The following is a 26,683-nucleotide window of genomic DNA, read 5'->3' as shown; positions in this document are numbered from 1 at the left end:
AGCAAGTGCGGTTCTGACCCTCTCTGTGTCGGCTGGGGTCGTCATTTTGGTTGGATCGTAATGTTATGGTTTGACACCGACCCCAAACGCAACGACACAAGAGAGTAGGATTCAGAGTTGCCAAAAACAGGGGCTTGTTTATTGAGACTAATTAAACAGCATAGAATAGGAAGAGTCTAAACAAGACAGGAATTCAAGCAAGGATGAAAATGTTCTGCTGCTCTGCAGCTTCTCCCGAGGTGGTAGTAGGGGGTAGCAGATGCTGACGTCAGAGCCGCTCTGCAGACCTCTCTCGGCAGAATCTCCGAGGTGATGCGGGACCGAGAGAGAGAGAGAGGGAGCGAGTCAACACAGGGTGCAGGTAGAACGAGCAGGAGAACAGGAGAGGTGACTTGTACCCAAAAACAAAAGTTATCCAAGTGAACTAATCTTCGTGTAAACACACACAGTGAGCAATGTTCCAAAACACAATCCCAAGTGAAAAATATCTTCGGTGCAAAAATAGACACTGAGAGCGAAGTCCAAAATACAATCCAATGTGATAATATCTTCGGTGTGATAAACACACAGTGGGAGATGTTAGGTCAAAATATTATCCCAGTGAAACAATCAAAAAGGCAACCGCTGGGTGAGTGACTGTCTGATAAAAAGGTGGTAATCTTCAGTTTTATAAAAACACACGAAAACGGAATTTGATTAAAGACAGTCATTAAAAACTCACCCAGGCGTTGTGCGTAAAGAGCGCTGGAACAGCAGCGGAGCGAGCGCGTCGCCATGGAAAAAAGGTGTCCAAGAGGAAGGCTTCTTGGATATCCTGGAGGTAAAGCACAGGGAACAACAGCAGCAGCAGGAACGGCGAATGCAAACAGAAAATATCAAAACGATCCAACAAAACTTGAGTGGGGAAACGGGGTATAAATAATACGGGATTGATTGATTGACAAGCAGTGACAGCTGGGGGATGTGATTGAAAAGCGTGTGGACGGGAGAGAACCAATCAACGACGTCTCTGGGAAGAAGCGTGTGAATGGGGGAATGAAATGATTAACAGAAACAAATGGAAAACAGAGCGAGGTGGTTTAAAGGAACAGAGCGAGTAAGTGAGCAAGGACAGAAACCTCACAGAAGCAGTACTCTAGTAACTGTTTCACAATTTCCTAATACAAGTAAAAAGAAATGGCATGTTACATCATGTGACCAAAACAGTTGTATTAACTCAGAGGGTTTTCCTATTTCATGGTGCATTCCAAAGAGGGTTTCAGAATTTAAATGGTTGGTTTTCTTTTCTTTCTAATCTTAAATTTCTGGACTGAATGTGTTGTATGAAAGGAGAAAAGGTGCCTGTGGAGAGGACAATGTAGACTCGGAGGTGTCAGTTTACAGGCACCAGGATGCTTGGTTCCGTTTGAGTGATGGTGTGGAATGAGTGCATGTGGTTTTACTTTTGTTCTTTTTATTCCTTTAATGGTTTCTCTGTGTGCAGGAGAGCGTTCACAAGTGGGGATGCCTCACAACAGATTGGAGTGTGTTCACTGAGATGTTTGGTTTTGATAATTTGTCTTTTTCTTTTGTTTTCAATTTTTTTTTCATGATCTGGTGAGAGGGGACTTGTGCAGTGAGGGTGGAAGCTGAGATACATCAGGACGGGATGTCTAAAAAGCTAAGTGGTTCATTACACATTTGTTTGAATTTGTCAAATGGTGTTTCTCTTACAAGTTGTTAAATTGAGGGGCGGTCAGGTGGCGTAACGGAGAGTGCGTTCGTCACCAACCCCGGAGCGGCTGGATTCGCCAGCTCACAGCTCCGGGGTTGTCACCAGCTTGGCTGGCCGTTCACACTAATACAATTGGCAGTATTAGAGGGTGGGAGAAGCTGGCGGGGTGGGTCCGGGTCGTTGTAAACAGCGACTCCTACAGTTCGGTTGGGGCGCCTGCTAAGCGCGGATAGGACCTGAGTGGGATAGTGTGATCCTTCCACACGCTACGCCCTCTGTGTGTCGGAGGAAGTACGTGGTAGCCTCCACTCTCCCAGACCGACTGTGGGGGGTAAGTGCGCAGCGACCAGGAAGGGGATTGGGAATTGGCATAACGACTAACATTGGGATGGGAGAAAATCGGAGGAAAAAGGAGGGGGAAAAAGATAAAAAAAAAAATTAAAACAAGTTGTTAAATTGATGTGTAATCAGGATGCAATTGTGCTTTTGTCTTCACAGCTCAGTGGGGGGGGGGATGCGAAACAACCCAGGTGCAGGACACATAATGAATACATTACATTAGATATACGGCACGGTAAAGTAAAACTTTCGTTTTTTTCCCTGTTTCTTTTCAGTCCAGGGGTGGTTAATTACCAAATTATGGGAAGAGGATTCTTGTATACAATTACCCCCGCCTCCTACGAAACCCCTGGGGGGTGGCCGGGCTGGGCTTGTAAGGGAAAGATGTGGTACGCATGTTTGGAACAGATGTCTGATTGAAAAGAGCCGTTAACCTGCAGGCCTGTGAGGCGGACGGACATGGGCAGGAAAAGCCTGCGACGAGTTCGCTCTCATGTAACCTGGCCTGAAACATGGCTACAGCTGTTAGCTGGCGAGCACGGGAGGGGGGCGGAGCCGGTCAGAGACTGTGCAAAACGTGTAAGCAAGATCCTCTGGGAAATGTGTAGTTTGGTTGGGGAGGAGGGGAACAGGGAGATGACTGAACAGGACTGATGGTCTTCGTTTGTGCACATTTGATTTGTTAGGACGCGCAAACGGAGGGCGGATAGATTAAGACACAACGCAGGGATGGTTAATGACATACACATGAATTAGGAAGTTAGACGCTAGGATAGATAGTGAATTTTCTTTTTCTCCTTGGGTGTTTGTCTGCCTTCCCTGCCCGACTGGAGCTGTGGTGATGAGGAGGTAAGGTTGTATGACCATTGTTTGGTCATAAGGGGGGAGGATAGATGAGAAAACCAATTGAGTAATTATGCAAATGTGATTGAACTATTTTAAGAAAGAATTTGCAAGAAGAAGAATATTTCAGAGAACAAATGTATTAAGTGAAAATATTGTGATACTAATGTATGTTTTCTCTCAACCAGATCATCTAAGAGTGTTGGAACAACTTTTCTATAGATTAAGAATACTGGTTTTAAGGTGTGATTTTTAGATTACATTTATTTGTAATTGTTTTCAGCATATTCAAAGTTTTTGTTTAATAAAGTAGGCCGCTGGCTGTGAGCCCTGATGATCAAAAGCCCATTGATGATATGTACAAAGAAAATTTAGAAAAATTGAAGATTAAGAAAAATAAAAAATTTATGATTTTAGTTTTTATGTTAAATTGTGTGGGTAGTATGTATAGAAATCAAGTCAATGTACATGTTTATGACATTATTAAATGTCAAAGGGAGGAATGTGGTAACATTGACTGTGCATTTCATAACTAATGTATCTATGTGAAGTGACCATATGCTGAGGGACATAGTATAAGGCTCTTGTTAAAAGCAAAGTGGTTTCAACCAACCCCCATTGTGCTGAGCTGTCTGTGACACATTCTGGGAGAGCCTTTAGACAACCCCCACTTAAGCTGTGAGAACAAACAACACCTTTCCAGGGGGTGACGGTTACACCGGGGAGAGAGAGGCTAAATTAAGCTGAGAAGCCTCTGTGAAACAAGACCAATGGGTAAAACTGATTGAATCCATACGATTACAGAATAGGAGACAAGCAGACTGTTACATCATCACCAAAACTGAAAATATCTGTTATAATCGCTAACAAGTAATGCCTTAAGTACATATATGATTAGAATGATTAGATCTTAGGGCGGTTAGGTGGCCGAGCGGAGATTGCGTTCGTCACCAGCCCCGGAGCTGAGCTGGATTTGCCTGTTCGAATCCAGCTCACAGCTCCGGGGTTGTCACCAGCTTGGCTGGCCGTCTGCACTGATACAATTGGCTGTATCAGAGGGTGGGAGAAGCTGGCAGGGTGGGTCCGGGTCGTTGTAAACAGCGACTCCTACAGTTCGGTCGGGGCGCCTGCTAAGCGCGGATTGGACGTGAGGGGGATAGTGTGGTCCTCCCACACGCTACGCCCTCTCAATGAGAATCTGCGCTGCCAGGTGAAAAGAAGCGGTGATTGGCTGGACGTGTGTCGGAGGAAGCACGTGGTAGCCTCCACTCTCCCAGATGATCTGACTGTGGGGGGTAAGTGCGCAGCGACCAGGAAGGGACTGGGAATTGGCATACGACTAACATTGGGATGGGAGAAAATCGGCGGAAAATGGAGGGGGAAAAAGACCAATAAAAAGAAAGAATGATTAGATCTTCCCACGCTCAGAGTGGAAATCTGTTGACTTTAAATTCTATGTTAATGTGGTGATCACACCCCACTGGGAGCCGAGGACAGCTGGTCTGAACAAGGGCAGACCAGCCCAGACTTGTTAAGAGCAGAATGTACTTATAGTATGTTAGACTGGAACTAATTCAAACAATATCATATTAAAAGGTAACTGACTTATTAGATAAAAGAATATTTGAAAGTCATTTAGAATGTCACCTGTTTATGAAAGTAATAATGTTATTTCACACTTTTTGTAAAAGCTTTATAGAATGTAAAACTTAGAACCATAAATTCAGTCTGGCAAAAGCAGGTTTGTGATATTTCATATAGGCAATTTGGTATTAAAATATAGACAACGCCACATTTGGTTAATGCTGAATATATATGTAACTCATTACATTAAAGCTAAAGGTTCTAGTGTTAAAACTGTTAACTCATCGAGAAGCCACAGCCCAAAAGGAGGGGGCCAGGCAGACCCCCCCTGTTGCTGCAGGCCAGCCCACACGACAGGAGATCTTGGGACAGACGGCCCCCAAAGAAGATAACCAATTGGAGCAGAACGCCATATATAGAAGAAAACTGATTGGCTATGAATCAAGTCAACTTATGACATCATTCTGAGTATATAGATGAGAACGCATTGTTAGAGAGAGCAGGCCAGACCCCCCCCTGGGGTCTGCGTCCTCTCTCTACTGATTCCACTGTTCTGCCAGAGACTATGCTGTTTGCCATACATGTGAGTAAAATCATGGAAACCATTGTTGTTTAGTGTAACGTACAGATCCCTATCTGTTGACCAGGTTTACTCATGTGTAATGCTCAGTACATTCTCTCTTCATTTGACATAGCATGACTACTGTTTTGTGTACAGACTTGGTTGAGGTGTAAACCTCAACAATCCGTTTGTACAGCATGTTTGATGTACTATGAAATAATCCCTGTATGTAAACAACCTTTTATCCACCTCTTTGAGCCCCGCGGCAATAAACCATTTGAGTTGAACTATAGTTCCGTTGTCTGGCTACACGTTTTATTCTCTACTGGCTATTTGGAGTCAGATGAGGACCTTTCTCTATCATTGTCCTTCTTCCCTCTAGTTAGCAACCTCAATGCACTTCGATTAACCTTAGGTATTGACTTAAATATACCACACTTATTATAAGAACTTCTACTCATGCACAATAGAGAGCATCCTGCCTGGCAATATCACCTCCTGGTTTGGGAATAGCACTGCACAAGACCGTAGCAGACTACAGAGAGTGGCCCGTTCAGCCAAACGCACAATTGGAGGTGGGCTTCCCACTCTCCAAGACATTTACAACAAGCATTGCATGGGTAAGGCTAAGAGAATAATCAAAGACTCCAGCCACCCAAACAACTGCCTCTTTCAACTGCTGCGGTCAGGCAAGCGATAACGGAGTCTCATGGTCGGTACAGAGAGACTCAGAAGAAGCTTCTATCCCCAGGCCATCATGATGCTAAATGAACAATAACACTATGAACAATAACACTATGTAACAAACCATCAAATACACTCACAGCACACACATCCACATGCAGACACTCACTTTAAACAAACAACTCACTGCAGCACCCACTTTAGACACTTAACACACTTTATATTTATTGGTAAATAATTTGCACTACAACTCATACCTCATTACACCTTACTGTAAATTGTACCTAAATTGTACCTCATCCCATTTCTGCATTGTACTGTATATTGTATTGTAACTCAGTTACTTTTCTACTCTGCATTGAATATTGTATATATGTATATTGAACACTTTTGTCTACGTACTTTTCTATTTTATACTTATTATACGTATTTTATACTTATCTATTTTTATCTAGCACAATCTCTGGAGCAAAACAGAAAGAAGCATTTTATATAAAAGTATTCTGACAACTATAAAGAAACTTGAACTTGAATTTAACAGAGATTATATACATATGATGGGGAGGAGACTGTACATTACACCGGACGTGGATATATGATCCTCATGATCCGGCTTGGTAAATTTCATAAACACATATCAAAATATTTGAATGCAGTCTCTGACACGTAAATAATAACAAAAGTGTATATATATATATAGCATACGTCATTATAACCAGTTATTTGGTGATGTCTAGTGTTTACAATCTTAAAATGCTGTCTTTTTATCTCTTTAATAATAGTTTTAGCAGCAGTGGTACATAGTAAGTACAACTGATAAATAATGGCAGTAGAATACAATACTGGCAGTAAAGTGGCAGTGAGATGATAGATATGGCAGTAAACTAATATAATGTAAACTAAAATAAATAATGGCAGTAAAGAAAAGTGGCAGTGAGTTTGTGAAGTGGCAGTGTGTGTCTGTGTGTGTCAGTGGGGGGGGGGGGGGGGGGGGGGGTAGTGCACCGTTGATGGTCAGTGGAGGGTGCTGGGTGTTGATCAGGTCAGTGGAGGGTGCTGGGTGTTGATGGTCAGTGGAGGGTGCTGGGTGTTGATGGTCAGTGGAGGGTGCTGGGTGTTGATGGTCAGTGGAGGGTGCTGGGTGTTGATGGTCAGTGGAGGGTGCTGGGTGTTGATGGTCAGTGGAGGGTGCTGGGTGTTGATGGTCAGTGGAGGGTGCTGGGTGTTGATGGTCAGTGGAGGGTGCTGGGTGTTGATGGTCAGTGGAGGGTGCTGGGTGTTGATGGTCAGTGGAGGGTGCTGGGTGTGCGCTCTCCGGAAGTCGACAACAACCTCCTCTGTTTTCTCCACATTGAGAATGAGGTTGTTGTTCCCGCACCCCGTGATCAGTCGGCTCACCTCGTCCCTGTAGTGAGACTCGTCATTGTTGTTAATGAGCCCCACCACAGTTGTGTCGTCCGCAAACTTGACGAAGAGGTTGGTGTTGTGTTTTGGTGTGCAGTCGTGGGTCAGTAGTGTGAAGAGTAGGGGGCTGAGCAGCTTCCTTGGGGGCCCAATGTTCAGCTTGATGGTGCTGGATGTGTTGTTCTCCCGGTCAGGAGGTCCAGCAGCCAGGTGCACAGCGAGGTGCTCTGCCCCAGCAGGGCTGTTGGGGGAGGATGGTGTTGAATGCTGAACTAAAGTCTATGAACAGCATCCTGGCATTTGAGTCCTTAGTGTCCAGATGGGTGAGAGCTGAGTGGAGGGCAGTGGAGATTGCATCATCGGTGGACCGGTTGGCCCGATATGCAAACTGGGAGGGGTCCAGGGAGGGAGGGAGGGTGGATTTAATGTCTTGCATGTCTAGCCGTTCAAAACACTTCATGATGATGGGGGCAGTGGCGTCGTTTCAGTAAAAGGCAAGGTATGGCGAGGAGGGAGGGGGGGTGAAGGGTGGATTTTTTTTGTCAAATCAGTTGTGCAATAGTCACTTTTGGTGAGTTGTTTCTATACAATTCAGTTATGTGACATTTAGGTATGACACAGGACTACACAAGCTTTTTTAGTATAGAAATGTGTCAACAGACTAAAGCAGGGAACCACAATATTTTGCATACGAATTATGCAGAATGTAATATCATAACTGTCTATTACTTTTCTTGCAATTGAGCCAATTTTCCTTAGGTACGGTTTTGAGGTGTGTGTTCAACAGAATGTAGTATCAAAAACACGTTCACAAAAAGTATGGGTTACTGAATGCTGAACTGCACTATTATAATCACTAAGCCAGACCTTACCTGTGTCCCTGTATCACTAGTCTCTGCTGTCCTTTGATTAAAAAACATCCCTATGTCAATTTTCCTTTTTTTTGGGCATATTTCAGTTAGTCACAGTAAAAGTCACCTAGTAAAAGTGAGATAATTGACAATATCAAAACATGCTAGGGCTGTACCGAATAGTTCGAAGCTTCGTTCATAATTGAAATCTAAATCAACATAAAAAATTGTAATACATTTTTTTCTTCTTCTTCTTCTTATTATTCTTATTCTTATTCTTATTATTATTATTATTATTATTATTATTATTATTATTATTATTATTATTATTTGTATTTGCCAAGGTATGGCGAGTGCCATACCTTGCCATACCAGAACGACGCCCCTGGATGGGGGTCAGTGCAACATGACAGTAGTCATTGAAGCAGGCTGGAGAAGCCTTCTTTGGGACCGGGATGATGGTGATGTCTTTGAAGCATGTGGGGACAGCGGCGTGGCTCAGGGAGGTGTTAAATATGTCTGAAGCATGTGGGGACAGCGGCGTGGCTCAGGGAGGTGTTAAAGATGTCTGTGAAGCATGTGGGGACAGCGGCGTGGCTCAGGGAGGTGTTAAAGATGTCTGTGAAGCATGTGGGGACAGCGGCGTGGCTCAGGGAGGTGTTAAAGATGTCTGTGAAGCATGTGGGGACAGCGGCGTGGCTCAGGGAGGTGTTAAAGATGTCTGTGAAGCATGTGGGGACAGCGGCGTGGCTCAGGGAGGTGTTAAAGATGTCTGAAGCATGTGGGGACAGCGGCGTGGCTCAGGGAGGTGTTAAAGATGTCTGAAGCATGTGGGGACAGCGGCTTGGCTCAGGGAGGTGTTAAAGATGTCTGTGAAGCATGTGGGGACAGCGGCGTGGCTCAGGGAGGTGTTAAAGATGTCTGAAGCATGTGGGGACAGCGGCGTGGCTCAGGGAGGTGTTAAAGATGTCTGTGAAGACATCAGTGAGCTCCGCTGCACAGTCTTTCAGCAGGGGGGTGTTGTCTTCTGTGCAGGAGTGCTGTTGAGGGCTTCAAAGCGAGCTGAGGTCGGGGTTTGTAGTCCGTGATGGTCTGAATCCCTGCCACAGGCTCCTGGTGTCTCTGCTGTCACTGAAACAGTGCTCTATCCTCTGGTCTGCATCCCCTTAACAACTGTGTGTATTGAGCCGTACTGTATTGTACCCATTCTGCAATCTGTTATATATAGTTTTCATTCACACATCAAAATAAGACTTTAAAAAGAACTGAACCTTTAAAACATTTTATTTTAAGAGTTAATAGAGCTCTGTAATATACATATGTATATAATCAACAGAATCAATATATAGACACTTGTTTTCTTCTCTAAGATACATCAGTTTATCAGCTTGTATAAATAAAATAAATACAATAAATACATATCTCTTTTGCCTGCCTGCTGAAGTCTCATACAGTCAAGAAATCTATTATCTCCAAAAATTATATTGGTTATTTTACAACCATAAACATACACAAATAAGTAATAACATCTAATATACAATATGAATGGCTTAATTAAAAAAACAGAAATTCATTACTCAATATTTCAAAATACAAATGATTTAATCTTCAGCTAAATGTTATAGTATATACTAATGTATCTATGTATGTTAGATAGATAGATAGATAGATAGATAGATAGATAGATAGATAGATAGATAGATAGATAGATAGATAGATAGATAGATAGATAGATAGATAGATAGATAGATAGATAGATAGATATCTGGTCAGACTGGCATTTGAATGAGAATTCTACATCTGGACACACTCCAGACATGAAGTTCATATGAGCAACAATAACACACTCCAGAAGTAAAGTTCATATGAGCAACAGTAACACACTCCAGACATAAAGTTCATATAAGCAACAATAACACACTCTAGACATGAAGTTCATATAACAAACCTAACAGACTCCAGGCAAGAGCAATGGAAAGAGCAGGGCCCTCATTTATCAATAATGCATAGAACGTGTTCTATTTTCGTTCCTATGCACGGAATTTAGAATGTCTCTACACACAGAAAAATCTGGATTTATCAACCGTGCGTGCACAGGTCGTATGTGCACAGGTCGTATACGCACACTCCGTGTTGATAAATACGAATTGTTCTTACCGTCTATGCTTGTGCACGATTATAAGCGTTTGCATACAGAACCGCCCCTAATTAACCATGTATGGTAGTGTAGTGAGAGCAGGGAGCAGGTGGAAGAGAACCTGGAGAAGTGGAGGCATGCCATGGAGAGAAGGGGGATGAGGGTGAGCAGAAGCAAGACCGAGTACATGTGTGTGAATGGGAAGGAAGACGGAGGGGTGGTGATGATGCAAGGAGTAGAGGTACCAAAAGTGGAAGAGTTTAAGTACTTGGGGTCAACAGTCCAAAGTAATGGGGACTGTGGCAGGGAGGTGAAGAAGAGAGTGCAGGCCGGGTGGTGCGGGTGGAGAAGGATGACGGGGGTGATCTGCGATAGAAGGGTACCAGCACGAGTAAAGGGAAAGGTCTACAGCAGGGTAGTGAGACCAGGTACGCTGTATGGTCTAGAAACAGTGGCACTGACCAACCAGCAGGTGGCGGAGCTGGAGGTGGCAGAGATGAAGATGTTAAGGTTCTCTCTGGGAGTAACAAGGTTGGACAAAATCAAGACTGTCTACATCAGAGGAACGGCCCATGTTGAGCAGTTCGGGCAGAAAGTGAGAGAGGCAAGACTGAGATGGTTTGGAGGAGGGAGGAGGAGGGAGGTGGGGTACATCGGGAGGAGGGAGGTGGGGTACATCGGGAGGAGGGAGGTGGGGTACATCGGGAGGAGGGAGGTGGGGTACATCAGGAGGAGGGAGGTGGGGTACATCGGGAGGAGGGAGGTGGGGTACATCAGGAGGAGGGAGGTGGGGTACATCAGGAGGAGGGAGGTGGGGTACATCAGGAGGAGGGAGGTGGGGTACATCGGGAGGAGGGAGGTGGGGTACATCGGGAGGAGGGAGGTGGGGTACATCGGGAGGAGGGAGGTGGGGTACATCGGGAGGAGGGAGGTGGGGTACATCGGGAGGAGGATACTGGAGATGGAGCTGCCAGGAGAGAGAAGGAGGAGGGAGGTGGGGTACATCGGGAGGAGGGAGGTGGGGTACATCAGGAGGAGGGAGGTGGGGTACATCGGGAGGAGGGAGGTGGGGTACATCGGGAGGAGGGAGGTGGGGTACATCGGGAGGAGGGAGGTGGGGTACATCGGGAGGAGGATACTGGAGATGGAGCTGCCAGGAGAGAGAAGGAGGAGGGAGGTGGGGTACATCGGGAGGAGGGAGGTGGGGTACATCAGGAGGAGGGAGGTGGGGTACATCAGGAGGAGGGAGGTGGGGTACATCAGGAGGAGGGAGGTGGGGTACATCGGGAGGAGGGAGGTGGGGTACATCGGGAGGAGGGAGGTGGGGTACATCGGGAGGAGGGAGGTGGGGTACATCGGGAGGAGGGAGGTGGGGTACATCGGGAGGAGGGAGGTGGGGTACATCGGGAGGAGGGAGGTGGGGTATATCGGGAGGAGGGAGGTGGGGTACATCTGGAGGGAGGTGGGGTACATCTGGAGGAGGGAGGTGGGGTACATCAGGAGGAGGGAGATGGGGTACATCGGGAGGAGGGAGGTGGGGTACATCAGGAGGAGGGAGGTGGGGTACATCGGGAGGAGGGAGGTGGGGTACATCGGGAGGAGGGAGGTGGGGTACATCGGGAGGAGGGAGGTGGGGTACATCGGGAGGAGGGAGGTGGGGTACATCGGGAGGAGGGAGGTGGGGTACATCGGGAGGAGGGAGGTGGGGTACATCAGGAGGAGGGAGGTGGGGTACATCGGGAAGAGGGAGGTGGGGTACATCGGGAGGAGGGAGGTGGGGTACATCAGGAGGAGGGAGGTGGGGTACATCGGGAGGAGGGAGGTGGGGTACATCGGGAGGAGGGAGGTGGGGTACATCAGGAGGAGGGAGGTGGGGTACATCGGGAGGAGGGAGGTGGGGTACATCGGGAGGAGGGAGGTGGGGTACATCGGGAGGAGGGAGGTGGGGTGCATCTGGAGGGAGGTGGGGTACATCGGGAGGAGGGAGGTGGGGTACATCGGGAGGAGGATGCTGGAGATGGAGCTGCCAGGATGGAGGAGGAGGGGAAGGCCCAAGAGGAGGTTTATGGACACAGTGAAGGAGGACATGCAGGCAGCGGGAGTGACGGAGGACGACGCAGAGGACAGAGACAGATGGAAACGGATGATCCGCTGTGGCGACCCTTGGCGGGAAAAGCCGAAAGAAAAAGAAGAAGAAGAAGAAGAAGGGTAATGAAACACCCCCATGGAATGTGGAAGAATGGACTAAGCAAACTATGAGAAACTTCACTGAGAGTGAGATTGATCACGGAGATCATCTAACCAACAAATTGAAGGTACTGTAGAAAGCATTTCGTTGTGAACAATCTTATTTGGAAACATGACTTAGCTTTTTATTTTAAACAATATATAATCGCGTTTGGAGGTGGGTTCTGCACCCCCCCCCCCCGTGCCAAACAAGCAGGCCAACTGCACTCTAAAAAGGCTCTTGTGCGCTCATGAGCCCGTTATAATTGCGCTCCTGTTGGGTCGTTCAGTCATTAACTATGGCTTCAGTAACCCAGTAACCCAGATCACCTGCATTTAAGTGATATTTTAATTACAGTAATAACTAGGGATGCTCGATATTGGCTTTTTTACCGATACCGATATTCCGATATTGTCCAACTCTTAATTTCCGATACTGATACCGATACCGATATCAACCGATACCGATATATGCAGGGTTTCCCCCCAAAAAAACAGAATAATTTCAGGTAACTAATAATTTCACTGGATGCATTCAAAAGGCTTTCTAAATGTAAGCATTATCTGTGCAAAATATGATCATTAAAAAAGTAAAAATTAACATTACATATCTCTTGTTGTTGAATTAAACCAACATGCATACTTTTGACAATAAATAAAATAAGAATTGGTTCTTACTTGCTTTCCTGGGTAAATAAACGTTAAATAAATGTAAAAAAAAAAAAATAATAATTTTTTTTTTTACCGATACCGATATTTTCCGATATCACATTTTACTGCCGATATCGGCCGATAATATCGGTCGGCCGATAATATCGGACATCCCTAGTAATAACATTACAATTGAATTAAATAAAAGTAGGCCTGAATGGGTAACGCTCACCAATAAGCCACCCGTCTTCAACAGTGTCTCCATGGACACAAAGGCCCACAGAACTGTTCTGCACTTATTTTTTTTTCTACTTTTTCTCCCATTTTTTAATTTTTCTGCCATCCCAATTTCGTATTGTCCAATTCTACCCTCCCCTGTCTCGAACGCTGTTAGGCCATGCCTCCCACTGGCCGGCTGAAATGTGGACGAAGCCTTGCATCACGTGTCCCCTCCGGTACACGAGGAGGCAGCCGTCGCATCTTTTCACCTGCACAGCGCGATCTCTCAGTGGCGAGGAGTAGCACGTGGGAGGCTCACGCTGCCCCCATCACTTCCTGATTCTGATGCGCAGGCGCACCAACCGACCTGTAGGAGTCGCTGTCCACAACGTCCGATCCCCACCCACCAGCTTCCCACCCCTAACACTGCCAATTGTGTTAGTATGAACGACCAGCCAAGCTGGTAGCAATGCCCAGCATCTCCTGCATTAGTGGTGAGCGGCTTGCCCACTGCGCCACTTAGCCGCCCGCACATTGACCGAGTAGAATCTCTTTCTATTCACATAACTGAATTCGTTGATTGATGGAGCTTTGACAGCTACATGGGTACACAATCTATTGCTCCGATGGGAAATGCCAGAGCGATCTCCAATCTCACGCTGAGAAGAATCCCAGGGTGGAGAGGACTTGAATGTGCACGGGATGGCATTCATGCCCGTTGTTTCATGCTCCAATTTGTGTCCCGGGTAGCGGACTCTACTCTCTCTGCAAATAGACTGCCATATCCGTGATAAGTCCTCCGATAACGCAAGATAAACCATGCTGCATTCATTCGAAAAGACCTATTCTAAATGCTATTTACACAGTTTGACAATAATTACACTCATGTCTCTATTTTACAATTAACTATAATTAATTATGAGTCATATCGAACACGTCAGTGTTGGAACTCTAATGCATGAAAGCTTATTCCGTCCGTCTGCAGTCTTCCTATTCTACCGCTCGGTGACAGGTACGCACGGTCCGAGCTGTGCGGAGACATACGCACAATCTCAAGCACACGTTCAAATTGATAAATCCCACACTTTGCTTAGAAATGATCGTACGCACGGTTTACACACATATCTGTGCGTACGCAGCATTGATGAATGAGGGCCCTGGAGAGGAACCTAGCCTAACCTAACTTGGTGCATCCTCGCATAACTCTCAAATCACACCTACAGATTATTAAGGATTCTGTTTTGGGAATGTTTTACTTTAGCAGTTTGAGTACAGCTACAGTAGAACCAAATGTTTGAAAGACTAATCCTCCTCTTCCTCAGAGTTCTGGGCAGGTTCTGGGTTCAGCACTGAGTTCTGGGTCAGTCTCTGAACATCATCTGGTTCCATCTCCCTCATCCTCCCATCTAGACCCAACTGCATCGGCTGGATCAGATTATTCCTACAGAGAGAGAGAGATTGATTGATTGAAAATGTTATTAACAGATTGCAGAATGGGTACAGTACAGTACAGCTCAATACACACAATTGTTAAGGGGATGCAGACCAGATAAAGACTTTCATCTTGTTTACATCAGGGTCCCCCATTTTCAATTCAGAGATTGAGAGAGAGATATACTATATACAGACTTAAAGATATATATAATATACAGTATACAGACTTACATATATATACACTATATAGACTTAAATATATATATATAGACTTAAATATATATATATATATACTGTATATATATATATATATACTATATACAGACTTAAAGATATATATACTATATACACTTAAATATTACCTAATGTTACCTGGATAGTTTAACATGGTATCTACTGGATAGTTTAACATGTTATCTAGTTACCTGGATAGTTTAACATGTTGACTAGTTACCTGGATAGTTTAACATGTTATCTAGTTACCTGGATAGTTTAACATGTTATCTAGTTACCTGGATAGTTTAACATGTTATCTAGTTACCTGGATAGTTTAACATGTTATCTAGTTACCTGGATTGTTTAACATGTTATCTAGTTACCTGGATAGTTTAACATGTTATCTAGTTACCTGGATAGTTTAACATGTTATCTAGTTACCTGGATAGTTTAACATGTTATCTGGTTACCTGGATAGTTTAACATGTTACCATGGTTACCTGGATTGTTTAACATGTTATCTAGTTACCTGGATAGTTTAACATGTTATCTAGTTACCTGGATAGTTTAACATGTTATCTAGTTACCTGGATAGTTTAACATGTTATCTGGTTACCTGGATAGTTTAACATGTTACCATGGTTACCTGGATTGTTTAACATGTTACCTGGATAGTTTGTCAAACATGTGGATTAGTTTCATGGCCTCCAGCTCCTTCTGCTCCTCCGTCATTCCCTCCATTGGATTAGGCTGCTCCTCCTCCACCACTCCTGTTACTGGGTTTATACTGGGGGGGGGGGGGGGGGGAGGTTTCAACCAGTCGTATAATAATAATAATAATAGCTTCAAGTGGCGCAGTGGGCAAGGCGCTCGCCACTAATGCAGGAGATGCTGGGTTCGAGCCCAGCTCTCGGCATTGCTACCAGCTTGACTGGTCGTTCATACTAACGCAATTGGCAGTGTTAGGGGTGGGAAGCTGGTGGGTGGGGATCGGACGTTGTGGACCTCTCCCTGGACCTAGGCAAGGTACCCACCGACTTCAAGAATGCCAAAGTCATCCCTATATATAAAAAAAGGGAGCAAATCTGACCCCAGCTATTATAGACCAGTCTCAATTTTAAGTGTGTTATCCAAAGTCCTAGAGAAGATAGTCCATGAACAAGTCCAGGAATATGCAAGCAGCCATGACCTCCTGTACGATCTCCAATCCGGCTTTAGGAAGTCCTACTCTACTGAAACATGTCTTCTTTATCTTACAGACAGTATCAGGAGGGAGATAGATTCAGGTAAGCTGTGTGGGCTAGTTCTTCTAGACCTACAGAAGGCTTTCGACACAGTGAACCATGACCTACTGCTCTCCAAGCTTAAGGCCTTGGGTATGTCTGAGACAGTGGTCAGATGGTTCTCTTCCTACCTTTCTGATAGGGTGCAGCGGGTTGAGGTCAGTGGCACTATGTCAGAGGCCAAGCCCATTGTATGTGTGGGGTCCCACAAGGAAGCATGCTAGGCCCGCTCCTTTTTTTACTGTACATAAATGACATGTCAGCAGCATGCTCATGTAACTTGTTTTTATTTGCAGACGACTCAGCCCTGCTAGTCTCACACAAGGATCAGAACACACGACTCAGCCCTGCTAGTCTCACACAAGGATCAGAACACACGACTCAGCCCTGCTAGTCTCACACAAGGATCAGAACACACTAGAACAGATGCTAGGTGAAGAACTTGCAGGGGTCAGCAGGTGGCTTTCGGACAACAGGCTTTCTCTTCACCTAGGTAAGACAGAGGCAGTACTATTGGGCTCCAAGCCCAAGCTCAGGAAAGCACGGGAGTTTAACATCCAGTTAGGAGTTGTAACCCTAAAACAGCAAAAAAAAGCAAAGTATCTAGGCTGTATGATAGACGGGAGCCTAGATGGGGAGGCTATGGCCTCCCAAGTACTGGGCAAAGTCAACGCCCGCACGAGGTACCTAGCTAGGAAAGCCAACCTCCTTGGCAGAGACAGCCTCAGGCTACTAGCAAATAGCCTAGTACTCTGCCACTTCATCACTATCATCATACCCACCACTGATTTAACACTATCATCATACCCACCACTGATTTAACACTATCATCATACCCACTGATTTAACACCATCATCATACCCACTGATTTAACACTATCATCATACCCACTGATTTAATACTATCATCATACCCACCACTGCACCCACAGCTAAACAGCACTCCTCCACTGACACACCGTTTCTCCTAATCGGAGGAGACTCCGTGCTCCGTCATGCCTGTAGGCACGCCGGCAGCACTCACCAGACAATTGTAACTCTGTACTAAACAACTAAGCCAACACACACATGGAAGCACAGACAAGTTACAATATCAACCTCACATAAAGTAAAGATAGAGAAGAAAATAAAGTCAGATAGAAATCACTCACTCAGAGTCGCTCCCACATCCACTCCACTCACTCACTCACTTACTCAAGACACACCCAATCAGAGAGAGAGAGTGAGAGAGAGGGAGAGAGAGGGAGAGGAGAGAGAGAGCGAGAGAGAGACAGAGAGAGAGGGAGGGAGAGAGCGAGAGAGGGGGAGAGAGAGGGAGCGAGAGAGAGAGGGGGAGATAGAGAGAGGGAGGGAGAGAGAGAGAGAGAGAGAGAGAGAGAGGGAGGGAGAGAGAGAGGGAGGGAGAGCGAGAGAGAGGGAGGGAGAGAGAGAGGGGGATGGAGAGAGAGAGGGACAGGAGATAGATAGAGAGATAATATAATACAAATATGTAGATAGACAGACAGACAGGCAGACAGACAGGCAGACAAGACAGACAGACAGACAGACAGACAGACAGACAGACAGACAGACAGACAGACAGACAGACAGACAGACAGACAGACAGACAGACAGACAGACAGGCAGGCAGGCAGACAGACAGACAGATACTCACTGGGCCTTGGCTTCTCTGTACTCCTCCGTCTCAGACTCCTCCTCTTCAGAGTACACCCCGGCCTCCTGCCCTCCTCTCAGCAGGCCCCGAGCAGCCAGCAGGCCCGCAGCGTTACCGTACCCTGTGTACTTCACGAACCTGGACACTGAACACAAGACACACTATTACAGTTATTACTAGGGCTGAACGATTAATCGATTTTAAATCCGAAATCGCGATTTGGAATGATGCAATTAGCAAAGCGCAAAAAAATAAAATTGCTAATCTTTTTTTTCTTTCTTTTTTTTAAGTGCCACTTGCAGGTTAAACCCTACTCTTCAATTATGGGTAGTTTACACCATTGGTATCTAATTTCATTATAATTTTTTTTCCATTTGACACCGGAAATTCCACTCTCCAGTGCGCTGCTGGTTAGGCAGCGCACTAACCAGCTGAGCTAAACGGGCCATCATGAATTGCTACTGACTAATCAATGATTTACACTTTTCAAGTGCCAATTGCGGTTGTCCATTATTGGCATTAATAAATCAGATGTCATGCTAATATGTCATGTTCTACAGTAGGACTTATTACTATATGATACCCATTAAAACAAGTGAGTGAGTGAGTGAGTGAGTGGGTGAGTGAGTGGGTGAGTGAGTGAGTGAGTGAGTGAGTGAGTGGGTGAGTGAGTGAGTGAGTGGGTGAGTGAGTGAGTGAGTGAGTGAGTGAGTGAGTGAGTGAGTGAGTGAGTGAGTGAGTGAGTGAGTGAGTGAGTGAGAGAGAGTGTGAGAGTGAGAGAGAGAGAGACAGAGAGAGAGAGAGAGAGAGAGACAGAGAGAGAGAGATAGGGAGAGAGAGACAGAGAGACAGAGAGACAGAGAGACAGAGAGAGAGAGAGAGAGAGAGACGGAGAGAGAGAGAGAGAGAGCGTGACCTCTCACCCCGCTCCTTGCAGAGCACGAACAGGAACTCGGCAGCACAGTCCTTGATGTCTGTGTCCATGTCGGTCATCAGGCGCACCAGCTTGTTCCGCAGCGTGGCTCCCACCTCGGGGCGCGTCGTCACGTCACGCAGGGGGGGCAGCACCTGGGGGGCACAACCTGAGTCACGTCACGCAGGGGGGGGGCAGCACCTGGGGGGCACAACCTGAGTCACGTCACGCAGGGGGGGCAGCACCTGGGGGGCACAACCTGAGTCACGTCACGCAGGGGGGGGCAGCACCTGGGGGGCACAACCTGAGTCACGTCACGCAGGGGGGGCAGCACCTGGGGGGCACAACCTGAGTCACGTCACGCAGGGGGGGGGCAGCACCTGGGGGGCACAACCTGAGTCACGTCACGCAGCACCTGGAGCGCCTGGTTCTCCTGGGCCCAAGGGGACGGCTGGGGCGCATGGTGCTCCCACCTGGTTGACCGATGCCCAGGACGGGCGCGCATCCGTGGGGTAAGACGGCCGGTGAGAGCGCGGTGCGGAGCCAATGGCAGTGATATGATGGGAATAGCCAAACTCTGAGGGGCGGCGATGGGCCAGAGCCCTGAACCGTGAGTGTGGTGGACCTGACCTCCCTGTGGTCCCGTCATGTAGCCCTTAGGTAGGCCCCCTCTCGGGGGTCATGGGTGAACCAACAGGTCCCCCTCGCTGTGTGTGTGTGTGTGTGTGTATGAGAGGGCATGCCCAGTTTGAGGGCTACTCTTAGGGGTTAGGGTTAGGGTTAGGGGGTGTGTGTGTCAGAGGGCATGCCCAGTTTGAGGGCTACTCTTAGGGGTTAGGGTTAGGGGGGGGGTGGTGTATGAGAGGGCATGCCCAGTTTGAGGGCTACTCTTAGGGGTTAGGGTTAGAGGGTGTGTGTGTCAGAGGGCATGCCCAGTTTGAGGGCTACTCTTAGGGGTTAGGGTTAGGGGGGGGTGGTGGTGTATGAGAGGGCATGCCCAGTTTGAGGGCTACTCTTAGGGGTTAGGGTTAGGGGGTGTGTGTGTCAGAGGGCATGCCCAGTTTGAGGGCTACTCTTAGGGGTTAGGGTTAGGGGGGGGGGTGGTGTATGAGAGGGCATGCCCAGTTTGAGGGCCACTCTTAGGGGTTAGGGTTAGGGTTAGGGGGGGGTGGCCCCTCGATGCTCTTAACTGAGTAAAGGTCTAGACACTGTGATTAAAGGTGATAAAGGTCTAGTCACACTGATTAAAGGTGATAAAGGTCTAGACACACTGATTAAAGGTGATAAAGGTCTAGACACTCTGATTAAAGGTGATAAAGGTCTAGTCACTCTGATTAAAGGTGATAAAGGTCTAGACACACTGATTAAAGGTGATAAAGGTCTAGACACACTGATTAAAGGTGATAAAGGTCTAGACACACTGATTAAAGGTGATAAAGGTCTAGTCACTCTGATTAAAGGTGATAAAGGTCTAGACACTCTGATTAAAGGTGATAAAGGTCTAGTCACACTGATTAAAGGTGATAAAGGTCTAGACACTCTGATTAAAGGTGATAAAGGTCTAGACACTCTGATTAAAGGTGATAAAGGTCTAGACACTCTGATTAAAGGTGATAAAGGTCTAGTCACTCTGATTAAAGGTGATAAAGGTCTAGACACTCTGATTAAAGGTGATAAAGGTCTAGACACACTGATTAAAGGTGATACAGGTCTAGACACTCTGATTAAAGGTGATAAAGGTCTAGACACTCTGATTAAAGGTGATAAAGGTCTAGACACACTGATTAAAGGTGATAAAGGTCTAGACACTCTGATTAAAGGTGATAAAGGTCTAGTCACTCTGATTAAAGGTGATAAAGGTCTAGACACTCTGATTAAAGGTGATAAAGGTCTAGACACACTGATTAAAGGTGATAAAGGTCTAGACACTCTGATTAAAGGTGATAAAGGTCTAGACACTCTGATTAAAGGTGATAAAGGTCTAGACACTCTGATTAAAGGTGATAAAGGTCTAGACACTCTGATTAAAGGTGATAAAGGTCTAGACACAGTGATTAAAGGTGATAAAGGTCTAGTCACTCTGATTAAAGGTGATAAAGGTCTAGACACTCTGATTAAAGGTGATAAAGGTCTAGACACACTGATTAAAGGTGATAAAGGTCTAGACACTGTGATTAAAGGTGATAAAGGTCTAGTCACACTGATTAAAGGTGATAAAGGTCTAGACACTGTGATTAAAGGTGATAAAGGTCTAGTCACACTGATTAAAGGTGATAAAGGTCTAGACACTCTGATTAAAGGTGATAAAGGTCTAGACACTCTGATTAAAGGTGATAAAGGTCTAGACACTCTGATTAAAGGTGATAAAGGTCTAGTCACACTGATTAAAGGTGATTAAAGGTGATAAAGGGCTAGACACTCTGATTAAAGGTGATAAAGGTCTAGACACTCTGATTAAAGGTGATAAAGGTCTAGACACTCTGATTAAAGGTGATAAAGGTCTAGTCACACTGATTAAAGGTGATTAAAGGTGATAAAGGTCTAGACACTCTGATTAAAGGTGATAAAGGTCTAGACACTCTGATTAAAGGTGATAAAGGTCTAGACACTCTGATTAAAGGTGATAAAGGTCTAGACACTCTGATTAAAGGTGATAAAGGTCTAGACACACTGATTAAAGGTGATAAAGGTCTAGTCACACTGATTAAAGGTGATAAAGGTCTAGTCACACTGATTAAAGGTGATAAATGTCTAGACACTCTGATTAAAGGTGATAAAGGTCTAGTCACTCTGATTAAATGTGATAAAGGTCTAGACACTCTGATTAAAGGTGATAAAGGTCTAGACACTCTGATTAAAGGTGATAAAGGTCTAGTCACACTGATTAAAGGTGATAAAGGTCTAGACACACTGATTAAAGGTGATAAAGGTCTAGTCACTCTGATTAAAGGTGATAAAGGTCTAGTCACTCTGATTAAAGGTGATACAGGTCTAGACACTCTGATTAAAGGTGATAAAGGTCTAGACACACTGATTAAAGGTGATAAAGGTCTAGTCACACTGATTAAAGGTGATAAAGGTCTAGTTACACTGATTAAAGGTGATAAAGGTCTAGACACTCTGATTAAAGGTGATAAAGGTCTAGACACACTGATTAAAGGTGATACAGGTCTAGACACTCTGATTAAAGGTGATAAAGGTCTAGTCACTCTGATTAAAGGTGATAAAGGTCTAGTCACTCTGATTAAAGGTGATAAAGGTCTAGTCACTCTGATTAAAGGTGATAAAGGTCTAGACACACTGATTAAAGGTGATAAAGGTCTAGACACACTGATTAAAGGTGATAAAGGTCTAGACACTCTGATTAAAGGTGATAAAGGTCTAGACACACTGATTAAAGGTGATAAAGGTCTAGTCACACTGATTAAAGGTGATAAAGGTCTAGACACTCTGATTAAAGGTGATAAAGGTCTAGACACTCTGATTAAAGGTGATAAAGGTCTAGACACTCTGCTTAAAGGTGATAAAGGTCTAGACACTCTGATTAAAGGTGATAAAGGTCTAGACACTCTGATTAAAGGTGATAAAGGTCTAGTCACTCTGATTAAAGGTGATAAAGGTCTAGACACTCTGATTAAAGGTGATAAAGGTCTAGTCACACTGATTAAATGTGATAAAGGTCTAGACACTCTGATTAAAGGTGATAAAGGTCTAGACACTCTGATTAAAGGTGATAAAGGTCTAGTCACACTGATTAAAGGTGATAAAGGTCTAGACACACTGATTAAAGGTGATAAAGGTCTAGTCACTCTGATTAAAGGTGATAAAGGTCTAGTCACTCTGATTAAAGGTGATACAGGTCTAGACACTCTGATTAAAGGTGATAAAGGTCTAGACACACTGATTAAAGGTGATAAAGGTCTAGTCACACTGATTAAAGGTGATAAAGGTCTAGTTACACTGATTAAAGGTGATAAAGGTCTAGACACTCTGATTAAAGGTGATAAAGGTCTAGACACACTGATTAAAGGTGATACAGGTCTAGACACTCTGATTAAAGGTGATAAAGGTCTAGTCACTCTGATTAAAGGTGATAAAGGTCTAGTCACTCTGATTAAAGGTGATAAAGGTCTAGTCACTCTGATTAAAGGTGATAAAGGTCTAGACACACTGATTAAAGGTGATAAAGGTCTAGACACACTGATTAAAGGTGATAAAGGTCTAGACACTCTGATTAAAGGTGATAAAGGTCTAGACACACTGATTAAAGGTGATAAAGGTCTAGTCACACTGATTAAAGGTGATAAAGGTCTAGACACTCTGATTAAAGGTGATAAAGGTCTAGACACTCTGATTAAAGGTGATAAAGGTCTAGACACTCTGCTTAAAGGTGATAAAGGTCTAGACACTCTGATTAAAGGTGATAAAGGTCTAGACACTCTGATTAAAGGTGATAAAGGTCTAGTCACTCTGATTAAAGGTGATAAAGGTCTAGACACTCTGATTAAAGGTGATAAAGGTCTAGTCACACTGATTAAATGTGATAAAGGTCTAGACACACTGATTAAAGGTGATAAAGGTCTAGACACTCTGATTAAAGGTGATAAAGGTCTAGTCACTCTGATTAAAGGTGATAAAGGTCTAGACACTCTGATTAAAGGTGATAAAGGTCTAGACACACTGATTAAAGGTGATACAGGTCTAGACACTCTGATTAAAGGTGATAAAGGTCTAGACACTCTGATTAAAGGTGATAAAGGTCTAGACACACTGATTAAAGGTGATAAAGGTCTAGACACTCTGATTAAAGGTGATAAAGGTCTAGTCACTCTGATTAAAGGTGATAAAGGTCTAGACACTCTGATTAAAGGTGATAAAGGTCTAGACACACTGATTAAAGGTGATACAGGTCTAGACACTCTGATTAAAGGTGATAAAGGTCTAGTCACACTGATTAAAGGTGATAAAGGTCTAGACACTCTGATTAAAGGTGATAAAGGTCTAGACACTCTGATTAAAGGTGATAAAGGTCTAGACACTCTGATTAAAGGTGATAAAGGTCTAGACACTCTGATTAAAGGTGATAAAGGTCTAGACACTCTGATTAAAGGTGATAAAGGTCTAGACACAGTGATTAAAGGTGATAAAGGTCTAGACACTCTGATTAAAGGTGATACAGGTCTAGACACTCTGATTAAAGGTGATAAAGGTCTAGTCACTCTGATTAAAGGTGATAAAGGTCTAGACACACTGATTAAAGGTGATACAGGTCTAGACACACTGATTAAAGGTGATAAAGGTCTAGACACACTGATTAAAGGTATGTTTAGACCCACTGTTTAAGGGTGTGTTTAGACACACTGATTAAAGGTATGTTTAGACCCACTGATTAAAGGTATGTTTAGACCCACTGATTAAAGGTATGTTTAGACCCACTGATTAAAGGTATGTTTAGACACACTGATTAACACTTTGAGTGCCGGGGACGCGTTTTGTCGTTAGTTCATGCCGCCAGTTGAGTGCCATCAACGCTATATAGCCTTTGTTTGTCGTATTTTTTTTTATTAGCGATTTGAATTCATATTTCATCAATCGAGCCTCACAATAGTCTGTGTTGCAGACTCTCTCTGAGCTCAATTGGGAAAATACCGCCCCCTATCGTCTCTCCCTGTGTAACTGCACCCCATTCGTTTAGACTGATGGGGGGGGGGGGGGGCAGCCTCCTCATGTTACTTTTTCGACGAGGCATCTGAAGAGACCCAAGTTGATCGCCGGCCCGGAAAACGCGTGGAATATATATTTACAGTACCCAACGCTGAATCAATAAACGCGATCAATATTTGGAATGGCGATCAGGAATTGGAATAATCTTTTTGGATAACATCTGATCTGAGGTAAGCAATTTATTTTACCAGTCTTAGGGTAATCAGAGCTATTTTCACCTATATATCAACGTGCCCCATATGTGTGTGTGTGTGTGTGTGTGTGTGTGTGTGTGTGTGTGTGTGTGTGTGTGTGTGTGTGTGCGTGTGCGTGTGTGCTCGCTGATCAGGAAATGAGAATATATTTTTCTAGCGTGCATAAGTACACATATACTATCGATAATCTAGCGTTTATTTGAAAACGATTCATAAATAGGCCGAAAAATGACAACGTTTTTGTGTATGCCAGAATATTCCAGTAAATGCCATTCATCACGGAATCTTTATATTTTCCTGAAAAACAAGGGCTTTTCAAAATGCTATAAAACGGAAATGAAGCGATTAAAAAACAATCCGTCTCGACAATGTTGACTGCAAACAAGTCATTGATAAACGACGGGCAGATTAGACACATAGCCATAATTTAAGACGGAGATTATGCGTTCACAACGCTATCATTGAAGTGGGTGCTGGCTGGCATTCAACAGCGGTAAGGCGCACCGCATCGCCGGTAATCAAAGTGTTAAAGGTATGTTTAGACACACTGATTAAAGGTATGTTTAGACACACAAACAAAGAATTGTGGCAGAGCAGAAGAGGCCTATTCAGACCCAGATAATGGAGAGCTGAACTTTGACCTGAGGGTTAGGGTTACTGACCTTTGACCTGAGGAACTTCCTGGTTTCTCTGTGAATGCGGGCACTCTCTGTCAGCAGGTTCAGAGAGGGCAGGAGGGTCTCTTTAAATCTCGTACCCTGGAGAGGATGAGAGGAGAGAGATGCTGCTGAAGTAGTTGTCTGCTAACATATATAACCCCAACATAACAGAGCTCTGACCTCTGACCTCTGAGCTCTGACAGACAGAGCTCTGACCTCACACTGAAAACACTTTATACCTGACGGACTGAAAACACTTTGTACCTGACGGACTGAAAACACTTTGTACCTGACGGACTGAAAACACTTTGTACCTGACGGACTGAAAACACTTTGTACCTGACGGACTGAAAACACTTTGTACCTGACGGACTGAAAACACTTTGTACCTGACGGACTGAAAACACTTTGTACCTGACGGACTGAAAACACTTTGTACCTGACGGACTGAAAACACTTTGTACCTGACGGACTGAAAACACTTTGTACCTGACGGACTGAAAACACTTTGTACCTGATGGACTGAAAACACTTTGTACCTGACGGACAGAAAACACTTTGTACCTGACGGACTGAAAACACTTTGTACCTGAGAGACAGAAAGCACTTTGTACCTGACGGACTGAAAACACTTTGTACCTGACGGACTGAAAACACTTTGTACCCGACGGACAGAAAACACTTTGTACCTGACGGACTGAAAACACTTTGTACCTGACGGACTGAAAACACTTTGTACCTGACGGACTGAAAACACTTTGTACCTGACGGACTGAAAACACTTTGTACCTGACGGACTGAAAACACTTTGTACCTGACGGACAGAAAACACTTTGTACCTGAGAGACAGAAAACACTTTGTACCTGATGGACAGAAAACACTTTGTACCTGACGGACAGAAAACACTTTGTACCTGACTGACTCAAAACACTTTGTACCTGACGGACTGAAAACACTTTGTACCTGACGGACTGAAAACACTTTGTACCTGACGGACTGAAAACACTTTGTACCTGACGGACTGAAAACACTTTCTAAATGACGTTACTCTCTTCGCAGGTCTACTAAATGGAGAGAACCCATCTTGAGACAACTTCTTGACATCTTGAGGTCAGAGGTCAAGGGATCCCTTTGAAAATGGCCATGCAATTTCTAAAGAAATATAAAGGGGGGCTTGAGACCCCCAAAAAAGTGTACACACACACACACACACACACACACACACACACACACACACACACACACACACACACACACACACACACACACACACACACACACACACACACACACACACACACACACACACACACACACACACACACACACACACACACACACACACACACACACACACACACACACACACACACCTCACCCTGTCCAGCCTT

General features: G+C 44.8%; 1 protein-coding gene across 1 annotated transcript in view; it reads right to left on the bottom strand.

Moving 5' to 3' along the window:
- Nucleotides 1–14,516: 14,516 nt before the first annotated feature.
- The window catches only part of ric8a (RIC8 guanine nucleotide exchange factor A), a gene marked incomplete at both ends in the record, with an annotated part of 80,129 nt that continues 67,962 nt past the window's right edge, over nt 14,517–26,683 (bottom strand). The window contains 6 exons of the mRNA XM_084315518.1: nt 14,517–14,655; nt 15,532–15,651; nt 17,802–17,946; nt 18,725–18,869; nt 25,295–25,390; nt 26,671–26,683. The exon at nt 26,671–26,683 is cut by the window's right edge and continues 138 nt beyond it. Of these exons, the coding sequence (XP_084171644.1) occupies nt 14,517–14,655; nt 15,532–15,651; nt 17,802–17,946; nt 18,725–18,869; nt 25,295–25,390; nt 26,671–26,683 (658 nt within the window). The remainder of the gene's footprint in view (nt 14,656–15,531; nt 15,652–17,801; nt 17,947–18,724; nt 18,870–25,294; nt 25,391–26,670) is intronic.

The sequence above is a fragment of the Notolepis coatsorum genome (assembly GCF_963971535.1).
Source record: "Notolepis coatsorum genome assembly, chromosome: 6".
In the NCBI taxonomy this organism is placed as follows: domain Eukaryota; kingdom Metazoa; phylum Chordata; class Actinopteri; order Aulopiformes; family Paralepididae; genus Notolepis; species Notolepis coatsorum.
Note: the sequence above shows the minus strand (reverse complement) of the source record. Positions and strands in the feature narration are given on the sequence as shown.